The 21,865-nt window shown below is 42.3% G+C and overlaps 2 protein-coding genes across 4 annotated transcripts; both read right to left on the bottom strand.

The window, feature by feature from the left end:
* Positions 1–851: 851 nt before the first annotated feature.
* Positions 852–19,870, bottom strand: gpr156 (G protein-coupled receptor 156). Of its 3 annotated transcripts, none has more exons than XM_084084984.1 (10): positions 19,662–19,870; positions 15,404–15,556; positions 9,745–9,872; positions 9,210–9,345; positions 8,721–8,831; positions 8,084–8,209; positions 7,574–7,669; positions 6,308–6,544; positions 4,204–4,362; positions 852–4,033 (listed from the first exon to the last, which is right to left on the bottom strand). In XM_084084984.1, the coding sequence occupies exons 2-10, from the start codon at positions 15,518–15,520 to the stop codon at positions 2,645–2,647; spliced, it is 2,499 nt and encodes an 832-aa protein (XP_083941110.1). In that variant the 5' UTR covers positions 15,521–15,556; positions 19,662–19,870; the 3' UTR covers positions 852–2,644. The 3 variants fall into 3 exon arrangements, with proteins under 3 accessions (XP_083941110.1, XP_083941112.1, XP_083941111.1); XM_084084986.1 differs by having other exon boundaries at positions 19,666–19,870; XM_084084985.1 differs by having other exon boundaries at positions 19,670–19,870.
* Positions 10,176–12,069, bottom strand: LOC311064921 (E3 ubiquitin-protein ligase TRIM21-like; the record flags this gene model as incomplete). Its single annotated transcript, XM_084084987.1, has 1 exon — positions 10,176–12,069. One exon carries the CDS (start codon positions 12,067–12,069, stop codon positions 10,402–10,404), a length of 1,668 nt encoding a protein of 555 aa, XP_083941113.1. The 3' UTR covers positions 10,176–10,401.
* Positions 19,871–21,865: the final 1,995 nt, after the last annotated feature.

Here is a 21,865-nt window from a genome sequence, read left to right as displayed (position 1 = left end):
AAAAATTGAAAACAGCACAGTTACATTTAAAATACTTTGTCTAACAGGTCCGTTCATGAAAGTCCTTGCGGTCTTGTTTCCAATGAGGGCCTTGGTATTCAATTCATAGACATATATATAATTTGGATATTTGAAAATAGCAGATCTACAAGCTCACAACACATTGCAGTGCCAGGGGTTGTGTGCTTGTGGATCTGCTATTTTTGGCTAAAGTTCTCCTCAGAATAGGGATGCTTGGTTGAAGTGGTTAATGTAAAAATCCCTCAAAGATTTGGCGGACCCCCTGTAGTAACTCTGAGGACCCTCTAGGGGTCCCGGACCCCCTGTTGAAGACCTCTGCTTTAGGGATTTGTGTGTTTGTGTGCATATTGTGTGTCAGAGCAGGAGTGGTGGCAGGGTGTTTTTCATAAGCATCCATGTCATTAGCTGGAGTCTGGACTTTGCAGGCCCCTGTCTGTCCTCTGCACGGGATTCTGCCTTTATAATTATAAATGTTCACTTTGTCAACTAAGGATTTTGACTTATCTACATTCCTTTAAAAGGGTCATGATGTTTGAGGTAGTTTTGGCCATGCAATGGTGCTTTGTGTGTCATAATGTTGGATATCTCAAACGGTATCCAAAAGTTACCAAAACAGGTCATATTATAAATGCTATTTCATCACATTTAATGAAACCACCTGACTGGCTTGTCATTTGTTTCTTACATAGCCCAATCCTCTCATATGAAAAACTATGTTTATCTTAATTGAACTAAATGCTGGTCTTTATCTCAACTGTGAATAAAAGCCCACTTTCCCTTTGCAATGATGCTGATGATGGGTCTCTTTTGTGTGTTTATTTATACTGTCCCTTTACAGTATGCTCTCAAAAATAAGTTTCTCCCAGGCGACCAGGCTGCCCTCTGATGGTTCTGATGCAGAATAAAAGACAGCAGTCTTAAACACAGGCAGCAGAGCAGAAGTAACACGAGACATCATTCTCCCTTCAGTGCAACAACTCCCCCGGCAAATAGACATTGTACCATTTTCAAAAGAAAAAAATACATAGAGTAGAAATAGAGATAGAGTAGCGATGAAGATAAGAGAGGGAGGGGAGAAGAGAGAAAGATGGACACTATTGAGAATTATCTTTGTAAGTAATAAGGGAAAATTAATGAAATATCACGAAAACATCTAAATCCAAGAAAATGTATTATCGTTTACCTGAGAAATATCTGACACTAATAGATTTTGTTTTAGCTGTCCATAATCATCCAAATAAAATCTTGTCAAAGCTGCATGTGGATAAAAAGGAAAGCCTATATGAAAATTATGGTATGAGATAGGTAGCCTAGTGAAAGATTATGATGTAAGTCCTGCATAGAAAACCGAAGAAGGTCACAGCCAATCGACCATCTGAGAGTGGTTAAAACAGGGACAGACAGTGGACAGTAGTATGTGCATACATGTATAGAAAATATGCCAATATGTTCTGGCGTTGTGTAGAACACACACACATACACAAGCTCACAATCAATAACCTGTACATTAGCCCGATAAAGAATGTTATTGATGTATTACAAAACCAAGAACAGGATCAAATGTACAGGAAAGAAAACAATAAATTGACATTACAAAATGGAGAAATGCTCTGACAAGGTAGTACACATCTTAAACCAAGTAGGTCTGATTTAAGCTCGATTTATACTTTGTCATACAACGGTGCCCCTTGACCAAATTAGCCGACTTAAAAAACTCACACCACATCGCAAATGTAAGTAGGTAGTTATAAACTCAGCACTTCCTTCACTTACCATCATGTAATACAAAATGTAATGTTGAACAGTAACAGCAGTAAGTTATAAAAAAAGAGCCAATAAATTAGATCAAATTGTAAACCAGAGATGACACAATCAATTTGCATGCCGTCATGTTAAAGGATCAAGATGTTTGAGACTGTCCATCAATAAAATAGAGGACCAAAGAATTAAAAAAGAAAACAAATCAAACAATCGACAGGAAATAAATATTATAATAAATATGTCTAAGGTAGATAAAGGTGCATATTTTTGCTGTGATGTGAAACCGTTTTTACTTTGATTTTGTGTTTTTCTTTAATCTAATTAAACATTTCCCTGCATACATTGTCCATTCATTAAGTAAATTCTAGGATTTGACGTCTGGAACTATTCAAAGGTATTCCAAAATGTAAATGTTTTTTGATATATAGCATGCAGGTTTCATATGACAGCAGAAATATACAATTACTTATGTTAGCGCATTCTTTCTTGAAGAAGAAAAAAATAACCTGTGCACATGTGCTTACGAGATAGACTGGTTTTCATAATCAGTTTGATGAGTAGACTCCTTTGAATTTGTTGGACTGCTATACACTTAAAATATCCAGACTCTTCATATGTGACGCATATTCTTACTGAAAGTATAGTCAATCTATTAGTTACATGTCATGGATTTAGTTCTTCGGTTATCCTCAATGGCAGCTTTGTGCATCACCAGTGTCCAGACCAGCTGTTTAGGACACATACAGTATTCAATAGTAAAAAAAGAATTGGGTCATTTAAAGTGCATGTAACTGAGGAAATGAAACAATAGCAACCATCAACGATATGACCCTTGGTTTATATAAGCACGGACATCCTCCATTCATACAAAAGTGGGTTTGAGGTCCTCTTTGAAGACCACAGGGTGTGGCGAGCGGTAGAGGTTGCTGTAGTCTCCATACTCGCTGTCGGAGGAGTCCGAGGAGCTGTCAGACGACAGCAGGGAGCCACGCTGCAGGCACCATTCACAGTAGGGTCGGTGGTAGTAGCAGTAGTCTGTCGAGCTGCTGGAGTCTGAATCCCAGTACCCACATGAGTCTCTAGCGTGTCTATGAACCTGCCCGCCCTCGCCACTCGCTTCCGTATGCGAGGGAGACGCAGGGCCGCGTCCTGGGTGGGGTACGCGGGAACACTTGTGAGACTTTAAAACACCCCTCCGATCCCTTCTTTTCACCTGCTGCTCCACCTCCTCCTCTTCCTCCTCTATGTCACTATTGTCCGGGTGGAGAGAGGTGGGCTCCGCAGTGACGCCCCCTTCAGTTTGTGCAGATGTTTTGGAGGGGGGGTTGTCTGGATGCTGGGGCCCAGAGATGTCTCTCCTCTTCCCCCAGACAGGAGGCTCTGGACCCGTGTAGAAGCAGGCAGGGGGACCTCCCCTTGGGGAGTGAAATGGAGGCCGGCGTTTCCTCATGGCATAGGGGGAGATGCTGGGGTAGCGGAAGAGGACGGGAGCACGGGGCGAGCAAGGTGAGCGGAGGGAGAGGGGAGAAAGAAGGGAGGGGTCAGTAAAGTTAGCTTGGGAAGGCCTTCTGGGTCCCCAGACCTGACTGGGCGAGCGGAGGGCGGTTTCCCTCACGGCATCCAAGCTCAACTCCTGGAGGACCTCCTGCAGTTGCTCACTGCTCACAAAGCCCGCCTGCCTAACCCCTGACCCCAAAGGTGAGATTGGGTCACCGCCTGAAGTTTCTGCCTGAGCAGGGCTAAAGTCTCCCAGCGTGCGTGGGGAAGCGACACAGTTTGATGGAGATAGAGGTGCAGTTTCCGCAATTGTCTTAGACTCTGCGGGGATGCTGGGAGACACTGGCGGCTGCCCCTTTGCCCTAGACTCATCCGCCGTAATCTCGGCTCCAGCCTGTGAGCCACCCTTCTGAATTGCACCAGCACCTTCGGTTAGAAGAGGAGAGGACGTCGGGACGGGGGAGGTGGAGATCGGCGCAGGGGAGGTCTCAGGGAGAGGTTTAGAAGGGACAGCGTTGGTGGTGCGAGGGGAGAGAGGGCGCGCCGAGGAGAGGTGGGATTCGGCGGAGTCTCTCTCGGGTGGGGGGGTGGACTGCACCACCACTGTGGTCTGTGTGGAGCAGGAGTTGAGGTTGGCGGATCCAGATGAGTCCATCTCCTGGTCGACTCGGGGCTGGCTGGCCGACATGAGACGGAGTAGTTTACCCTTGGCATTATTCACCTGCTCCTGCAGACTGTCGATCACAGCATTTTTCTGGAAAGGACGCATTTTAAACACTTAAAATGTAAAATAACAAAAATGTGCAAGTATTAGTTATGCATTAACAATGTGTTGCTCATATTAATACACTTGTCAACTTGCCTTAATTAATACACTTGTCAAAAAAACAGAAAACTAAGATTGGTGGAAGGATGATAGAGTACCTCATTGAGCAGCTTCTTCATGGAGCTGTTCTCCCCCAGCAGGTAATAGATCTCATCCTGGCTATAGACAGAGGGCTGGCTCTTACTGGGGCTGCTGAAATACTTGGCCATCTGACTGGGGTTGTTGTGCTCCTCTTCAAACTGCCGCCACTGCGTCAGCTGTATGAATGCATGTGCATGTGCGCGCGTGTGTGCATGTGTATGTGTATGTGTATGTGTGTGTGTGTGTGTGTGTGTGTGTGTGTGTGTGTGTGTGTGTGTGTGTGTGTGTGTGTGTGTGTGTGTGTGTGCGCATGCATACAGTATGTATTTGTGGGTGTGATATGCATGTGCAGGCGTGTATGTGAAATTAGTGGAGGCAAAACACAACTTAAAGTCAGTTATCGTAACATACACGAATATAAAGTATAAACTGTGTTTCCAAGACTATGAACGTGGGACCATATCACCAGGTGTGCATTTCAGTATATTGCTCATTGTTAAAATATTTGCTCCCTTTCCGCCGTGGAGGTGCATTCCTTTATCGTAACATAAGCTCACTAACAGCTACCTACAGTCATCAAGTTGCTGGCACAGCCTACCTTGTGTTGAGTCATAAACATCACATGCATGAGTCATTCCCCAAGGGAAACTCACCCACATGGAGCAGAACAAACGTGCATGCAGTCATATACATTTCTCAGCTTGTCAAAACAGCAAGAATTTCAAGGGAATCATTATCTCTGTCTAGCTACTGTTTCTGTCTGATTGAATGACTAAATGTCTGTTTTAGAACATTAGGAGGTGCCAGACGTAATAGATGCTTAATGGGCCGACGTCTTTGATTGCACACATCACTACTGTATCTCTATCTCATACACAGATCATCAGAGTGAGACTTTCCCCTGGGAGATATCACCTTTTCCAGCGTCCCCTGCTTATTGGACAATACAAGGGACAATTTGAACTTATGCACATATCCGCTTCTTTCCACGAGTCTGATTCATCAAAACAAATTTGCCCATGGATTTTGGCGGACGTACACTCAAACTCACATATTAGTGTATACGTATAGTTACCAACAAAATTACGTATATGTTATTAGAATGCCTTATTCTTCATGCAAAATCAATTACAATAGTGCCAAACCCCAAATCAAATATTTATGTACCCAACATTTGTCATATAAAAAAAGAAAAAAAGATGTCAAACGATCTATTGCTTGGATGCATATAATAGACATGATGCAAATTCAAACCGAGTTTTATGTATTTTCTGTTGACACATTTACAGCTGAATTATTAGGTCCCTCATTACTGCAAGTGTGGCCACATGTATTATGTTGCAGGAGGCAACATGCGCACCTTTAATGTTGCGCTATTAATCACAACACAATAGCCTAAATAAGTCTTACCATCTGATCTTATGAGGATACAGTAGGCTATGGATGAAATCTAGCTGTGTCCATATCCATTAATCATTCTGACGTAGGTCAGGATTTGTTGTTAATCCAAAGGACGGTAATCAATAAAGCGCAATCTGGTCCATAATCTCGACGTTCCTAGATTCCAGAGTCATAATGTTACCTCAGTCAAATTGGAGCATTCTTTCATAGAAAATCTCCATGATGCATTAGCCTATTATTTGGTGGTGGGGTTAAACATTGTAAGCTTATTCTCATTACACATGAGAGCATTACTCTATTAACGTCCAGTTGATCCATCGGCATCGCACGATCGAGAGACTCGCTTCCAGACAGAACAGATGTACAAGTAGTCAAGGCGGTGCGACTCGGCGCAAATCTGTTGTTTTTTTCCCAACGTGGGTTATTTCCAGTTGCCTTTTATGGTGTTAAATGGGGTGTGGAACGATGCAAATGATCTACACAGGAGCGCACTTGTGACTTAAAAGAAAAAAGAAGATACGCCTGTGATCCACACAAATCACGGCTCTGCACCCCCTTTCATGAATCGCACCTCAGAATTTACGTATATACACGAAATGTACGACCAGGTTATACACGAAATGTGTGACCAGGCTAGTGAATGAGGCCCAAGGTGTTTCAATGTAGTCAATAAAGATGGTTGGTGTCAATGGCTACGGAATAAATACTTTTAACTCTCACCTGAGGAACAAACAGCACGCAGTTGGTGGCCAGTGTGCAGATGAAGATGGCTCCGGCCACGGTACTGTAGACCAGGTTGGGCCAGGCATGCAGGAAGATAGTCATAGGGACGGCCACGGCCGAGGACAAGGTGACCAGGGTGACCGCTGTGATGATAGTAGGAGACTGGTTGACCGGAGGGTGGCTGACATTGCTGGTCAGTCCAGCCAGATATGTCCCGTATAGAAGAAGACTGCCCTGGAGACACAGGTGCAGGGATGGAAGAAAGAAGACAAAACAGGAAAAGTCAGTATGAAAATACTCCCTAATAAAAAATGCACATCTTTTCATACAGTCCCCTGAATGTTCTGTCTGAACTTGCGGAAACCTCAAAATCTCACCTGATATTCAAAAGATTTGCATCAGTAGTATGATTTAGTTCTTTGGTATACATGAATTTATGTACTGGTAGAGTACAGCAGTGGTTCACAAACGTTTTCAGGTCAAAGACCCCCAAAATAAAAAAAGTATTTGGTCGCGGACCCCCATCTCAAAATGTTTTGTTCCAGGGACCCCCCAGAAGCAAAGGTTTGAGTTACAAATATTCGCTTAAAAAATATATATATTCAAACATTTGCACAAGTTCTCACAATATTTCTAAAATAGCAGATCTACAGGCTCGTAAGCTCGCACCGAGTGCAGCTCTATGAGCTTGTAGATCTGCTATTTTTGAATAGCCAAAGTATAAAATATGGTTAAAGTGGTTAAAATGATTGTGAAGCAATATTAACACATTTTGCTGGGGACCCCCTGGTATTCCCCCAAGGACCCCTGGGGGTATACAATATGACACAATTGAGATGGTTGGAGGTGGTCTACCTACTCTTCCAAATTTAGATCATGTGTTCCCTTGGGTAGGAACACTACTGGTTGAAAAGAGGCATTGTTTGAAGCTGGTATTGTTTGAAGCTGTTTGAAGTGTAAAGTCTCCACAATCCAAGTGGGCGATCCGTCTTAGCAGCAGCTCAGAAGTAGAAATGTCAGCCTTTGCATGAGAGACCCATGGAAATACTGAATACCAGGTAGGACATAAATCTTACAGATTGCACTTCTAAAGTAGTTTGATAAATCTGTATTGGCAAAAAGAAAATATCCCTTTTCATTAAGCATGTTAAGCACTGGTATAGAGCAGAATATAAAAACAAGAGCCAATCATAATCGAGTGTCATAATTGAAAATGCCAAAATGACCACCTTATAGTTAAAGTGTTGAATAATGATAACTTACCTTTTGTACTGCAATAAGGATAACCCACAGATCTGAGTATACAGAGGAACAGGAGTCCAGCTGAGATAAAGAGTAGGAAATATCTTTCTCCACCACCTAAAGCAATAGAATCCACATGCTGTCAGTGAGCAGCAAAGAAACCTTATATCATCTTTGGACACAGCCAAATTGGCAGTGCCTATAATCAATTCTACTCTAATGCGGACAGCCAGTCCCTTGGGGAAAGAGTGATTCTGCATTGGCAAGATTTTTGCAAAATCAAGAATTTACAGCTAATAGTAGACAGCGGGCCTAATACAATAGACCTATACCCGATAAAGAAACTTTCACTAATTAGCATTAATGCTCTGATAAATGCCTTTATCATCAGCAAAATGTTGATTTAACATTAATTCAAAAGTTTGGACTAAAAAAAATGTTCTCACAAAGGCTGCAAGAAGCAAGACCATACATAAATGGTGCATAATCCCTGAGAAACTGGAATACAGCTACAGTTAAGAAGTGAAGTACCTTGACAACAGCTCCAAGGGAGCGTGAACACCTGATGGGGTCAGTGAGGTTCCAGGCAGACAGGACCAGCATGTCCACCACAATCAACAGACCCACCATGCCCATCAACTGGATGTCTCTGATAATCTGCAACACGTCACAGGTTAGCCTACAGCACAGTGAGCTATATCTATATCTATCTATCTACTGATCTACTGTATAAGCTAAGAGTAATTCCCCCTTGCCAAGGTAGATATTAGGCCTCTGGAAATGTGCCAGCACTACTGTGCTACATATGAACATATCCATATTTAATGCATGCTATAGCATAGTGTATTATGACTTTCACGTATAAGCCTTTCAGTGACCTTAGTGTAACTAAGGTCACTGAAGATGTATATTACAGCATATTCTGTGTGTGTGTGTGTGTGTGTGTGTGTGTGTGTGTGTGTGTGTGTGTGTGTGTGTGTGTGTGTGTGTGTGTGTGTGTGTGTGTGTGTGTGTGTGTGTGTGTGTGTGTGTGTGTGTGTGTGTGTGTGTGCGCGCGTGTGTGCGTGCGCGTGCATACGTGCATACATACATACACACTCATACTGTATATATACAGTTAACATATTCCTAATATTCCTAATGAAGAGACCAGATGTTTCAAGCTTACCACTCTCTTGTCTGGCACACGCTGAGTGAACACTCTGTAGAGCCTCCATGTCTTCCCCAATATGGGGCCAAACACCAGGGTGCAGCCAATACAAAGAGTCCACATCCTTGCCTGGGAAAAGATACATTACATAGTTAAGGGACGCCAAAAAACAGAGCGGTCCGGGCACTTATAGGCTCTAACCCGCATTGCGGGTTCAAGTCCTGTTCCCGACGACCTTTGCTGCTTGTCACTCCCCGTCTCTCGCTCCCTGTTTCCTGTCTGTCTTCACTAAATTCTATCAATAAAGGCATAAAAGACAAATATATATATATATATTTTTTTTTAAAGCAGATGGAGAAACCGGTGCAGCAGGTTCAGTGCATTTAAGCTTAGTTTTTACTTCATCACACAAATCGTCTATTTTCGGCGAGCGCCACGGTCGTACGACAGTATAAATTAAATGATTGATAGGAGTTGGGAGGTCACGATGTGAGGTGTCATGGTTACCTGCAGCACAGCTCTGGATCCTCCGTCCTGTGGGTGCGTTCGTTCATCAATGGCGAACAAGAAGCCGCTGATATAGGCGAGGACACTTCCACAGAGAGTGAGCACGTTCAGGTTGGGACTGGACATCTTCACTATCCTGATAAAGAACACAAACACAATGCATTCACATTTTACTTTTACTTTTATGTATGTGTTTTATGCATGTATTTGAACCACATTAACCCTGTTTTGGAAGAATTATCTTCCAATTTTCCAATGTTTTTTATTTAGTCATTTTCAAAAGTAGCAAAAATAGTAGATCTAAAAGCACACATTGCGATGCAACACATTGTGAACTAGTAGAATTGCTATTTTATCTATTTGTCATACAACAAAGTACCGGTAAATAGGGCTTAAGTGGTTTATTTACCCACATAACATATCAATCCATCTTTGTGTGTGTGTGTGTGTGTGTGTGTGTGTGTGTGTGTGTGTGTGTGTGTGTGTGTGTGTGTGTGTGCCTCAGATATTAATATTTCCATCTGTGTTCTTCTACCTGTTGTTCTTGAAGCGCAAGGTGAACAGAAGGAAGCAGAATGACAGGAGAATGCCACTGGAGAGAAGAGTCCAGACCACTGCACACAGCACTGGAGAGAGAGACCGCCGTGGCAGCTCTACCCCCATCTGTGAACACGTGCACACACACACACACACACACACACACACACACACACACACACACACACATTATGACATATATAATAGGACGGAGACATGGAAAATAAGATATGTGTGTCTTTATGTAATATCAGTCTTTGTTAACTGTGTACTGAATATCTTATAACCTTACGTTCTTTCTATTTATATATTCTTTCAGGGACAATATAGGAAGAAGTTTATAGCTTAATTTAAACAAATCTTTATTGAGGCAAGCACATAAATCAATCACCACAATGTATATTGCTCATTGTTATTGGTACAGTATCTGAGAAAAACAATAATAAAAAGCAAAAACACAAAAAAAAACACATAAATGTAAATAATGGATATTTCCATTCATGGCAACACTGTGTCAAACACAGAAGAGGAATTATTCAATCAACAGGGGCTTCTGTGTCTTGTTTGTTATGAACTTGTATTGGTAAGTGTTACGGGGTCCCCCAGCAAAGTCAGTGGCTGTAAACATATGTAAATCTATTTTATATCTATGGAATCAAACTATAACTGGGATGTCAGATTGAGACGGCGCAATAATCAGTGGAGCAGAGTTGATTCCTCTGTGATTCCGTCGGGGGTTAAAGTAGGGAAAGACTCTCTCCCCAAACGAGTATCCGGTGAATGAGTAGATGTGAGAGCGAGAGGCCACATTATAAAAAGACACCTGGCCCCTTTCCAGGTCCACGTACACCCCTACACATTGGGGCTTGTCCTCAAGTGGCAGGTGGATGGGAGGGCTAGCAAGAGCCCAGTACTGCTTGCCACCCCTAAGGCCAATGGTCCAGTAGCCTCCTTCAGGGTTCAGCATGTTACCTCCTTTGCGGTTGACAGATTCAAGGCCCACTCCAATGTCCCACTCTGTCTTCCCTTTCACCTGGACCTCATAGTAGAACCTCCCAGAGGTGAAGCCCTGCTTTCCCAGGACGCTTAGACCTGGGTAGAACCTCTTGGGGTTGTCGTTGACGCTCAGTGTGACATCACCGTGATGGACCTGCTTCCCGTTGGCAGACAGTATCAGTTTCGGGTGAGCTGTGTCTGGATCCAGAGTCACATCCACTTCACACAGCTGGACCCTCTGGAACTCAGTCTCACACAGCCTGTTCAACTGGGCCTTCAACATGTCCTCCAATCGAGAGCCCACCATCCTCACCGCTCGCCTTACCATCCCCACATACACGATGCTCTCTACTGCGGTCTCGGACCGTTCCTTGGTAGCAGGAGGCGTGGAGATGGTGGGGAAGCGCTGAAGGAGGTGCAGGTGGTCGTCAGTTTTTGTGAGCTGCTCCAGCTCAGCACTCCATTTGCTCAGCTCGGCGGTCTCCTGCTCCAACTCTTTGATAATCCCCTCAGCCCTCCTCTCCGCCTCCCTTTGTCTGCCCTCGATGGCTCCCACAAGTTCAGCTTGGCCTCTCTGGATGCAGAGCAGCATTGCTGCAAAGACCTGTAGGCTGTCCTCGGTCTCTCTCTCTGTGTTTCTCCTGCTCAGCTCGATACTGTGTCTGATCTCACTGATTTTCTGCAGTCTGCCCTGGATCTTCCGCTGCACCTCAGTATCTATCTCCCTCAGCTGAACTCTCCTCTCCTGGCTCTCAGTTTCTATGGGTACGGCGGCATGTGCTTTGTGGTCCTTCTTGATACAGACCTGACACACGTACACCTGGTCAGTATTACAGAATAACTCCAGCAGCCTCTCGTGCTTCTTACACACTCTGTCTTGCATGTTCATCACAGGGTTGATCAGACGATGCTTCTTGAAAGTACCAAGGATCTGATGAGGCGCTAGGTGCGTCTCACAGAAGGACGCTAGACAGTCCAAGCAGGATTTCAGAGCCTTAACTCTCTTCCCATTGCATACATCACATGGAACCTCTCCAGATCGGGACAAGGTTTGGGCTGAGGCTTGCTCATCAGCTCCCATTTCCACCGATCTCTTAAACTGAGCAGCCAACTCTGATATGAATGTGTTGACTTTGAGCTCAGGTCTCCGATAGAACTTCTGCTTGCACATCGGGCAGTGGCTCACTGTAATGGTCCGCCAATATCCTTGTATGCAGTCCCTGCAGAAGTTGTGCCCACAAGGAGTGGAGACAGGTTGGGTAAACACATCCAGACAGATGGGACAGAGAAGCTGCTCCTCAGACACCAGACTGCCAGCAGAAGCCATATCTGGAACACATGCAGAAATAAAACAAACAGATGGGTTTCTTTATGTAATAACGTCGCCTCAGTCCCTAAACTGAATTTCTTTCCTTCCCAGCAGAACATCAAAGGACCATACCGCCGTTCTAGCACGTTTAGCCCATTGACTAAGGCTCAGTATACTTGATATTACTGCAAACCATTTTCTAACGTATACTGTGGTTTGTTTGATTTTAGTGGAAGCCATTGGATTGTCTTTATTTCAGTACAGCAGTATAGTAATTGACAAAGTATGCAAGTAAAACAACATTTTATTTCAGTGAATCTCTTAATTACATCAACAATGTTCTTATGAAGTAGTTTTGGTGAAGTATTTAAAATAATTCTACAGTATGTACAATTAGAGACAAGCCTGCTACAGTATAAACCAGCCACTGCCTGTGATCTCTAACTAAATCGCTTCGCAAGAACAATGTTGGTGTAAGAGATTTGCAGATTTCCATTTTATTTTTTACATACATAGATTATCAAATACAATACACTGGTGCCTTTTCTTTACAACACAGAAATTGTTTTTGCGAAGCAGGTTTTGTTCATAGAGGTGAAGTATTTATTAAGATTGTTATGTCCATTTGGCCAAAGGGGACAGACACTCCCACAAAACACTAGTTGAAACACACATAGATGAACATGGGAGTGCATTGAAAGCAGATATGCTCCACATCAACTGCCAAGAGAGTATCCGAATACTCTGGCATATGAGATAATGTTGATAACTGTGACTAAGAGTGTCCCTTTAAAAGCACAGTCACAGCTGCCTTGTGAGCTGTCCACTTCCATTAATAGCAACAAACTGGTATAACATTTCATTGAAGGATATTTCATTTTAGCCAGCAAGCCCACAAATCAGGTTTAATAGATTCATAAATGGAGACATTAACACACTGCTAATTTAACACTGAGACTTAAAAGACGTTACCGGAGTGGTTCAGGTTTAAATTAACATCCTATATAACATTGACATTTCTTTGTGCATGTAGTAACATAAGCAATACATGAAAAAGTTAGAAAAACCAAGAATCTCTGTATGTGTGTATCTACTGTGCGTATGTCTGGCTTTCGCATATCTTGAGAACTGTTCATCCGATCGACTTCACACTTGGATGTATTGCAGAGGACCCAAGGGACTGCAGTGTTGAGTATGAAGTTGATCAGATGAGCGATTCTCCAAAACGGAACCGGCCCACTTCCAACAGGCATATGTTCCGAATGGTGGCCACGCCCCACATGGGTACTGCACTAGTAATTCAAAACAACTGTAGCTAACTGCTCCTCTTGGAAACATCTATATCTAGACATTGAAAGGTCTGGAAGCATAACTAAAAGCTGAGAGAAAAGCATGAATGACATAAAACAAGGGATAAAATCAAATGAAACTCACCTCCTGCCCAGCATAAAGTAGAGTGATATGCCGTGTGAAGACGTGTTGAGTTCTCTACTACTTCGGTTTCTATTTGTAAAGTGACATTAGACAGCTATACTGTATCCGTTCCTCATATTGCGGGGCAGTCCGCTTGACCCGCTTTTAAAGGGAACAGCTGGTTGGAACTAAACATAGAATACCCCCCACTCCCCACCCCAAAAGAAAAAAACATTCCCATCTCCACAACTCATTGTATGTTCTTACAAAGAAAATATTTTGGTGTAAAATGCCCAAAGAGGTTTCACAAAGTTGGTAGATTTGGGCCCAAAATACTTATTATTATTGGTAGCATTATTGTTTAGCATTATTGTTATTATTAATAATAATAATAACTAGGAAAGTGTGCTTCTCGGGGCACAGGTCTCCGCCAGGTCGCCTACCCAGGGACCGCAAACCTTAGTCATAGCCACTTGGAAGTGTGTTTTGAAGAAAATGCACTAGGCTATGGCAGAACATTTTATCTGGCACAAACAGGGCCTATACGATGCATCACGATCCGAGGAATCCAGGGAAAAAAATATGTTGATTGAACTACCTACTGTTTAATAGTTGGCCAAAACACGAAGTGGGCTGTTGCATTTCTTCCTTGACCTATAGTAGGAATGTGCATGCAAAGCTTCACTGAAATCGGTTGATGATTTGAGGCATTTTGGCCAAAACGGGCCACTCCTACAAACTTTGGAAGCCAACCTTAGCCAATCAGGATGGAATATGAAAAATCGGACAGCTCCGTCTTGAATACACAGCCTCCTGGTGGTGCTGTAACAAGCTGATGTAAATAATTTTGTAACAAGCTGATGTAAATAATTTGGGGTATGTATTCATCACCAATGACCTATATGGATAAACTGTACAGCGCCCTTGGCATGGTGTTGTTTGACTCTCCATTCACAGCTCTCAACTAATGTCAACTGGCAGCCTTTTAAAGCCAGCTGAGCAAATGAGCTTGGACTGTCAAGGGGTGTTTTCTATCTAGCGTATATATACATAAATAACCATACAATAAATACATAACCCACATCAATTATCTTAAAACTTTCAATGAACACATAAATATAAATTCTTCACACTACTACAACATTACACAAGCACAATATCCTTAGCAACTACAAACGTATCACAACCCCCCTCTGCCATTCTGACTTGGTCCAGCCCAATTACACTGGCCACAGAACCACTTGGTACATGTTAAGCTTTTCAATCATGACTTAGCGTTATACCCTCTCTATTGCACTCATACATTTCACATTGCACTTGCCTCTCATGAATCATAATCATTCAATAAGAAAATCTTGTGCAAAATGCAACTGTGCAAACTGCTATAAAGTGCCAAACACTGATGTTTTAAAAGATTCTACTCGTGTCTGTGGACACTTCCGAAACCCGCCTACCAGTGACATCATCATTAGGCAGGGGTTCTTTTGGTGTTTTTTTTGCGAGAACAATGGCTTCCAATATAGCATCCTAACTTTCCAGGAATAGAACGCCTGCAGTTTCTATTAGTTTGGATTCCCCATCGATGATGTCACTGGTAGGCAGGTTTCTGACATATCCACAGCCCTCCTCTGAGACACAGACCGAGTCGACAAAAACGATACCATATTATAATGAGCATTAGTGAGGACCAATTATATGACGATATAGGTTGAATATATATTAGGTGTTGTATTATCGTGGTGCTTAAGTATTGCAATAAACAAGTCCCCTAAAAATAAATCAGGTATGTAATTTATTGGACTTCATGATCTATATGTGTGTGTGTGTGTGTGTGTGTGTGTGTGTGTGTGTGTGTGTGTGTGTGTGTGTGTGTGTGTGTGTGTGTGTGTGTGTGTGTGTGTGTGTGTGTGTGTGTGTGTGTGTGTGTGTGTGTGCGTACCATGCTGAGAGTACATAGTCTCTGCAGTATCTCCAGGCCGTGCTGCTTGTTAATACCAGGGTGGATGAGGCAGTGTTCGGAGTCACAGTGGGAGCTGCAGTTCAGCTCAGACTCCATGATTGGCCTCAGTCTGCCCTCTGTCACACACACATCCTGAGGATACAAACAAATGACAATGAAACAGCCACCTCCAAGTATTGTATATTATTTGCCCAAACATACACAGTAAAAGCCTCATAGATTGTTTAAAGAAGTAGGTCACCTACTAGTAGTTCATTCCTAAGACAATAATTTGATGACCGGCTGCGCTTCCGGTAGGAGACTCAAAGTGTCTCTTTTGTGTGAATACCCAGTTTTGATTTCTCTAACACTTGTGTGTGCACTTAATTTATTATCCATAAGGACTAAGGAGGATTCCACTTTAGTAAGAGATGTATCTTATACTTGCGCAAGCGACTGTGATATTCTGCTTCATTTTTTTAATTGATTTCTTTTAATATTTTAATTTCAATTGTATACGTATATTTGATCATGTTGCATTAGCAGCCTAGGTGCCCGGACCGCTATGCCAGCCGTAGCGGTTGTGTTCCTTTCTGTATTCTTATGAATATTTTGTAACTGCAAATCAGTGAATTTCACCCATTCTTTCACACCTGGAAACTTGTGATGTTACATTGACAATAACCTTACAGTTGAAAACGTTTACTATAAGAACACAGCCTTCCTCTCTGTTGAGAGTGACACCGAGTGATTGCTTATGTGTCATATTAAACTTGTTAATTGATCAGATTTCAGTGTATTCTTGGCTTCAAGTAAGATTGACATACGATACGACAGTCATGACCCGACCCAATACATGGCAGTGCTCCACTTTGTAAGTGCTTTCTTTTTTGGATCCGACCCAATGGTTGAGACCCACTTTTTCAGACTACCCACTGAAGTCACTGGAGACTGGGCAAATCAAAAATCCAGGCAAACAATTCAATAAATATTTTTACATGCAAGACACGGAGGGACCACCGTGTGGTGCTCTCACAAATTTCTCCATGAGGTGGTTCTGACATCCCACCATGGGGATTAGATTGATAGTGAAACTACTGAAGTAACAAACAGTAATGTATCAATACATGAAAAATGATATGTATCAGCTGAAAAACAACATACCAATAAAACAAAGCAAAAGTCAGGCTAAAGTGAAAGTAAAAAATAATCAACAAGAGGTCAAACAAATAGATTTAGCTTATCTAACAGATAGCATCAATTATGCCTCGACCCTATCCCAGCTGAGGATCCAGGACTTGGCCTATGTGACAGGAAGCCTGCATGCCTCTGCTTATCCTCAGTTTCCACTAAAATGACATCACAGATGTGAACCACCCATCACATGATCATCCTCTGGAGATAGAAAGCAACCACAAACTGTCTACAAACAAATGTGATACCAGTGAGCGTGAAAGTGAGGGAGGGAGAGGCAGAGGGAGAGAGGGAGGGAGGGAATGAGAGAGAGACTAGAGAGAGCGGATTAAGCTGGAGGGCCGAGTGTGGAGTGAGCGAGTGAGCATGAGATTTGGGTATTGGAATTTGGCCAGAGAGAGAGAGAGAGAGAGAGAGAGAGAGAGAGAGAGAGAGAGAGAGATGGGGGGGTTGACTGCATTGTTGAATGGATGGATGGATGGATGGATGCAATGTAGCTATATACTGGTCCATCTGTCATCTTAAGACTAAATCACAAAAGACTACTTGTCACCTGAAGGATTTTTATGAGACTGCAAAATGCTGCACTGACATGTTGCAGATGTAATCATACGTTATGATATCAGAGGTATAGTATCACTCCACGGTGGGCTTCCACAAGATGCATAATTGGCCTACTCTCTGGTGTGACTCATTCACATGTCGACAACATGTAAGTCTATCTGCATTTTGATACCGTGTATACCATCCAGACAGGTGGTGTGTGTTTACATGAGTTGCATGTTTATAGGCTACATACCCCGTCATTGTCTGTTAAGTGACTAAGACACCCGTGGGCTATGGGATAGGTTCGTGACGGGACTCCGTCAGGACAGTGTGGGAATTATAAACTCTGAGAATCAGTCTGGTTTCTGTACAAATGAAGTCTGGATAAATCAATTCACTTGTGCGGCGACTAAATCCAGTCTGTCTCTGTGGAGCCTTTTTGTGTCTAAGCCAGTGACTATTCAAGTTTGGTCTTGTTTGTATGTGTGGGTTGTTGAAGATTGAGCCAAAACAAAATGACCCACATGCACTAATTAATATTCTTGGTAATGTCAAAAGAACAATGAGGCCTCAGGCAGCCTATCTGGGAAATGTCTGCAGTTCCTGCCTGCATGCCTGCTTGCCTGTCCCCATCATATCGTCACTTTTCCAAGTTTAGACCACAGTTCTACCGTTTCCTGCAGGAAAGCCCGGTGGAGAGAGGCATTTCCGACGTTTTTTCAGAATCCTCTCTCTCCACACGCCTTTGACAGGGGAAGAAAGGACCGCCAAGCCACCCTGAGAGGTCGGTCAACATACAGCCATGGGGGTGACCCCCATGGCTGGATGGACACGGACACGGACACGGACACACACACACACACACACACACACACACACACACACACACGCACACAAGCAATGAGTGAGGCCCATCCCCGGCCTTACGGACATGTTTTGACAGTTCACAATAGTCATAAAAGGAGTGTCTCTGACTCTGACTCTCTGTGGTTTGTAGTCCTAAACCGCAAATAGGCCTAATTCCTGAGCTATAAGCTACCTGTGGCCTCAAAAAGAAGACAACCTACATCTCAGATTATTGTAAAGACATAGACAATAATCTGTGTATCTTCGTTTTCACTTGTTATCCCTGGAGTGCAATCTCATTTTATCTAACAATTTACTGAAATAGTAGCATATGGATTTTGCAATGATGTTTTGCATATTATTGTATTATTGTTTGTCTTTAAATGTCTCAATGAATTGAATACGCAGGACCTCATGGGAAATAAGCCTTGGGCTTTTTTGGGTTATCCTTTTTTTAAGCATCCTTTTGTATAAATCTGTACCACTGTACCTTTTTTGCAAACTGTTAATAAAGTATTCAATCAATCAATCAATCAATCAACAAATACTTGCTGTCGGACCTCAGTGCACACAGAGCAAGACATAGGTTTGCATCGCCTTAAACGACACTTTTATTTTATTTAAGAAACAGAGTGTAATCCATTCATTGTGCTATCTGTCAGTCATCCATTCTATTCGTTGGTGCAGCAATGCAATGCAAAAGGAGACCTCCTCCCGTTCAGAGGCAATATTAAAACATTCCTCTTCTGCCAGTAATCTCTTTAGCAGTCTATTATTCTTTAAGCTGATCAAGAGTTAGAATGCAATTTTTTTTTGGCACAACACAGCAGTTTCACAAATACTTTAAAATGTTTCTGACCACATGGGCGCTGCTATGCCCGGGTATGAAGTTAATTTAGCCTGGTTTATAATTCTCACCTGCCATAAAATGACCAGTTTGTTTATAAAGGTCTTGATCCGCATTCCATACATACACCATACACTGTTTCTAAAATAAATACCACAGCTCACATGGTATAGGCTACATGTTCTAATTATTAATGTTATATGAGCCAGCTTTGTTCGCAAAACCATAGCTCCATCTCAAGAGGGTTTTGTCAGCTATTTGGACAATCCAATCTACTTTGTGAACGAGATGCGCAAATAGAATATGCTGGCTGACCGTGGTGGTGGAAAAGGTAGCCTACATGTTTTACTTAAGTAAAAGTATCAATACTGCAATGTGAAATACTCTGTTACAAGTAAAAGTCCGGTAATCAAAATCATATGTCTAAAATGTATTAAAATCTTTTGAAAATAGCAGATCTACAAGCTTGTAGATTGGTTATTTTCAAATAGCCAAAGTTTAAATTAGGGCTGAAAAGGTTAAGGTATGTTTTGTAATCACAATCTACAAAGTAACTAGCGATTAAAGTTTTCAAATAATTGTAGTGGAGTAAGAAGTACAATATTTTCCTCTGAGATGTAGTGGAGTATAAGTAAAAGTACCGAAAATTAGAAATACTCCAGTAAAGTAAAAATATCTCAAAATTGTACTTAATACTTGAGTTGAGTATGTACTTTATACTTTCCACCACTGCTGACCGTAACGCACTCGCAGCCAAACTGACGAAACCTTAGACGTTTATGGATGAACTTTACGCGCTGTTAACATAATAAAGAACAAACCTACCTACCTACATATCACATCCGATGCGCCTGGAGGCAGGGGTCCGACTCGCCACTCTACGCGCTCCATGTTGTAAATCCCAGAAAACTTTGAACATGTGCCGCGATGACTATAGATATATTAGTAATAGGTACTAGGTCCCGTTATAGCTACAGAAAGGTATTGTAATGGGTCCAGCTGTGTGAGCAACACTGTTGTTCAGTAAACTGTCTGCGAAGATGACTGTCAGTCAGGAAAAGTCATCAGTTTTCATGATCACGGGCAGGGTAGGAGAGTGTGCTGTGTGTGGAGGGACGTCTGTGTGAGTCACAGTGACTGAAGGGAGGCGTGTGTGTGTGTGTGTGTGTGTGTGTGTGTGTGTGTGTGTGTGTGTGTGTGTGTGTGTGTGTGTGTGTGTTGCGCGCAATGAAGGTGTTCTAATCCAGAGTGGACCATGTTGCAATATACAGCACTTATCATTCTTGAAGCTTTCCAGCACCAACTATTAGGTATAATCAAGGTATAAAAAGAGGATTAAGTGAGAAAAAGGTAAAAGTTGCTATGGACTTGTTGCCAAAACGTATTTCTGGCAAAGGCACACAAAACACTTTCTGCTCCAGTGTGAAGACAGAAGAGATGAAACAGAACAGGCTATATCAGTGGTTCTCAAACATTTTAATGTCAAGGACCCCCAAATTGATAAGTATATTAGGACGCAGAACCCCTCTTGAAAGAATTATGTGCCATCAATCCGCATAAGATTTGTGTTGTTCAATTTTTTCAAGATTATTTTTTGAAAATATCAGATCTACAAGTTCACACCGTGTGGCCATGCGAAGCGTTATAAGCTTGTAGATTGTCTCTATTCGACAAGCTTAAGTATAAAATAGGGTTAATGGGGTCAAACTGATTTTGATGCTGTATTAACAAATTTAGCTGAGGACCCCCTGGAACCCCCTCAAGGTCCCCGGACCCCACTTTGAGAACCACTGGGCTATATAACATAATGGTACAGTAGTCTGTAACATGCTTATAGGTGCTCCTGACCAGGACCTGACCGTATGGAGTCCCAGGGGCCAGGGTGGTTCATGGCACAGGGTGGCAGTCGAGGGGCGTCACAGATAAATATTATTCAATAACAGCACTTGTTTTAATGGAAAGAGAAGCACTTTAGTCATTGTTATGTTCATATCAACCTTCCATTACACAACCTCAAATTCATCAAAATAGGCTTGTTGGTTTTGGAGAAGGTAAAGAAGGGACAACCTACCGCACTAGAACAAAATAGTATTCTGTCAAAACTGTGCTAGTCCTACAGTATGTATGTACATTGATTGATTGATTGATTGATTGATTGAATACTTTATTACTCATAAATGTAAACAGCATGTGGTACAGTAAGACATTAAGGCTAAAAGGATAACACAAAAAAGTCCTGGGGACTTGTTTCCATGCCGGTGGTCCTATATATTCAATTCCTCGACATAGCATAAAAAAATTAACACAATTATACATGTCATAAAGAAACACTATATGTAGGCTACAAAAGAGATGGGAATATTCTCCTGATAGAAGATTCCGGCCAATTTTGAAAGAAACCAGTGTTACACATCCTTTAATGGATGGTGTCAGGGCATTCCACATTTTGGTGGCATTTTGGAGTAGTAGAATGATAATTTTCCCATGTTTGTTCTAAATGTGGGTGGTACCAGATCATTGTCGCTCCCTCTAGTGTTGTGGCTGTGGGTGTCACTCACTTTGGAGAAGTAGTTAGACAAGTATGAGGGTATTGAGGGCACTGTCCCTTTGACTCTCTTAAATACCAATACCACTGATATTTGCTTACCTGTCTTCTACCTTGAGCTAACCCAAACTAGCAAAGTCTGTTGGAATTAGGTGGGTCATGGGCTTAAGGCCGAGAAGTAGTCGTATCGGTTTGTTTTGGGAGGTCTAAAGCTTAGTTTTTAGTGACATTGAGATCAACCAAGTGGTACAAGCATAATCAAAAGGGCATTGAATGAGGCCTCCAGCTAGAGTCTTGAGAGCAATGTTGTTGACAAAGGTCAAATCTAGTGTCTTTGATTGACTTTCTTGATTCCTTTTGATGGCATTTTTTCACCCGTCAGTTTGTTGTCAAGAATAGAGCCCAAATAGGTAACCTCTTCTTTGCTTGAGATTACTATAACCACTTAAACCCTATATGCCTACTTGCTTTTTTATTACAGCAG

This window comes from Gymnoscopelus microlampas (assembly GCF_963454915.1).
Source record: "Gymnoscopelus microlampas genome assembly, chromosome: 17".
NCBI classification, from domain to species: domain Eukaryota; kingdom Metazoa; phylum Chordata; class Actinopteri; order Myctophiformes; family Myctophidae; genus Gymnoscopelus; species Gymnoscopelus microlampas.
This window is presented reverse-complemented; position numbering and strand designations above follow the sequence as displayed.

Coding starts and splice junctions, on each gene's coding strand:
- gpr156 (XM_084084984.1), bottom strand. CDS start 15,520: ATGGAGTCTGAGCTGAACTGCAGCTCCCACTGTGACTCCGAACACTGC. Junction 9,873..15,403: donor GACTATGTACTCTCAGCATG/GTACGCACACAC, acceptor ACGTGTTCACAG/ATGGGGGTAGAGCTGCCACG. Junction 4,034..4,203: donor TGAAGAAGCTGCTCAATGAG/GTACTCTATCAT, acceptor CGTCCTTTCCAG/AAAAATGCTGTGATCGACAG.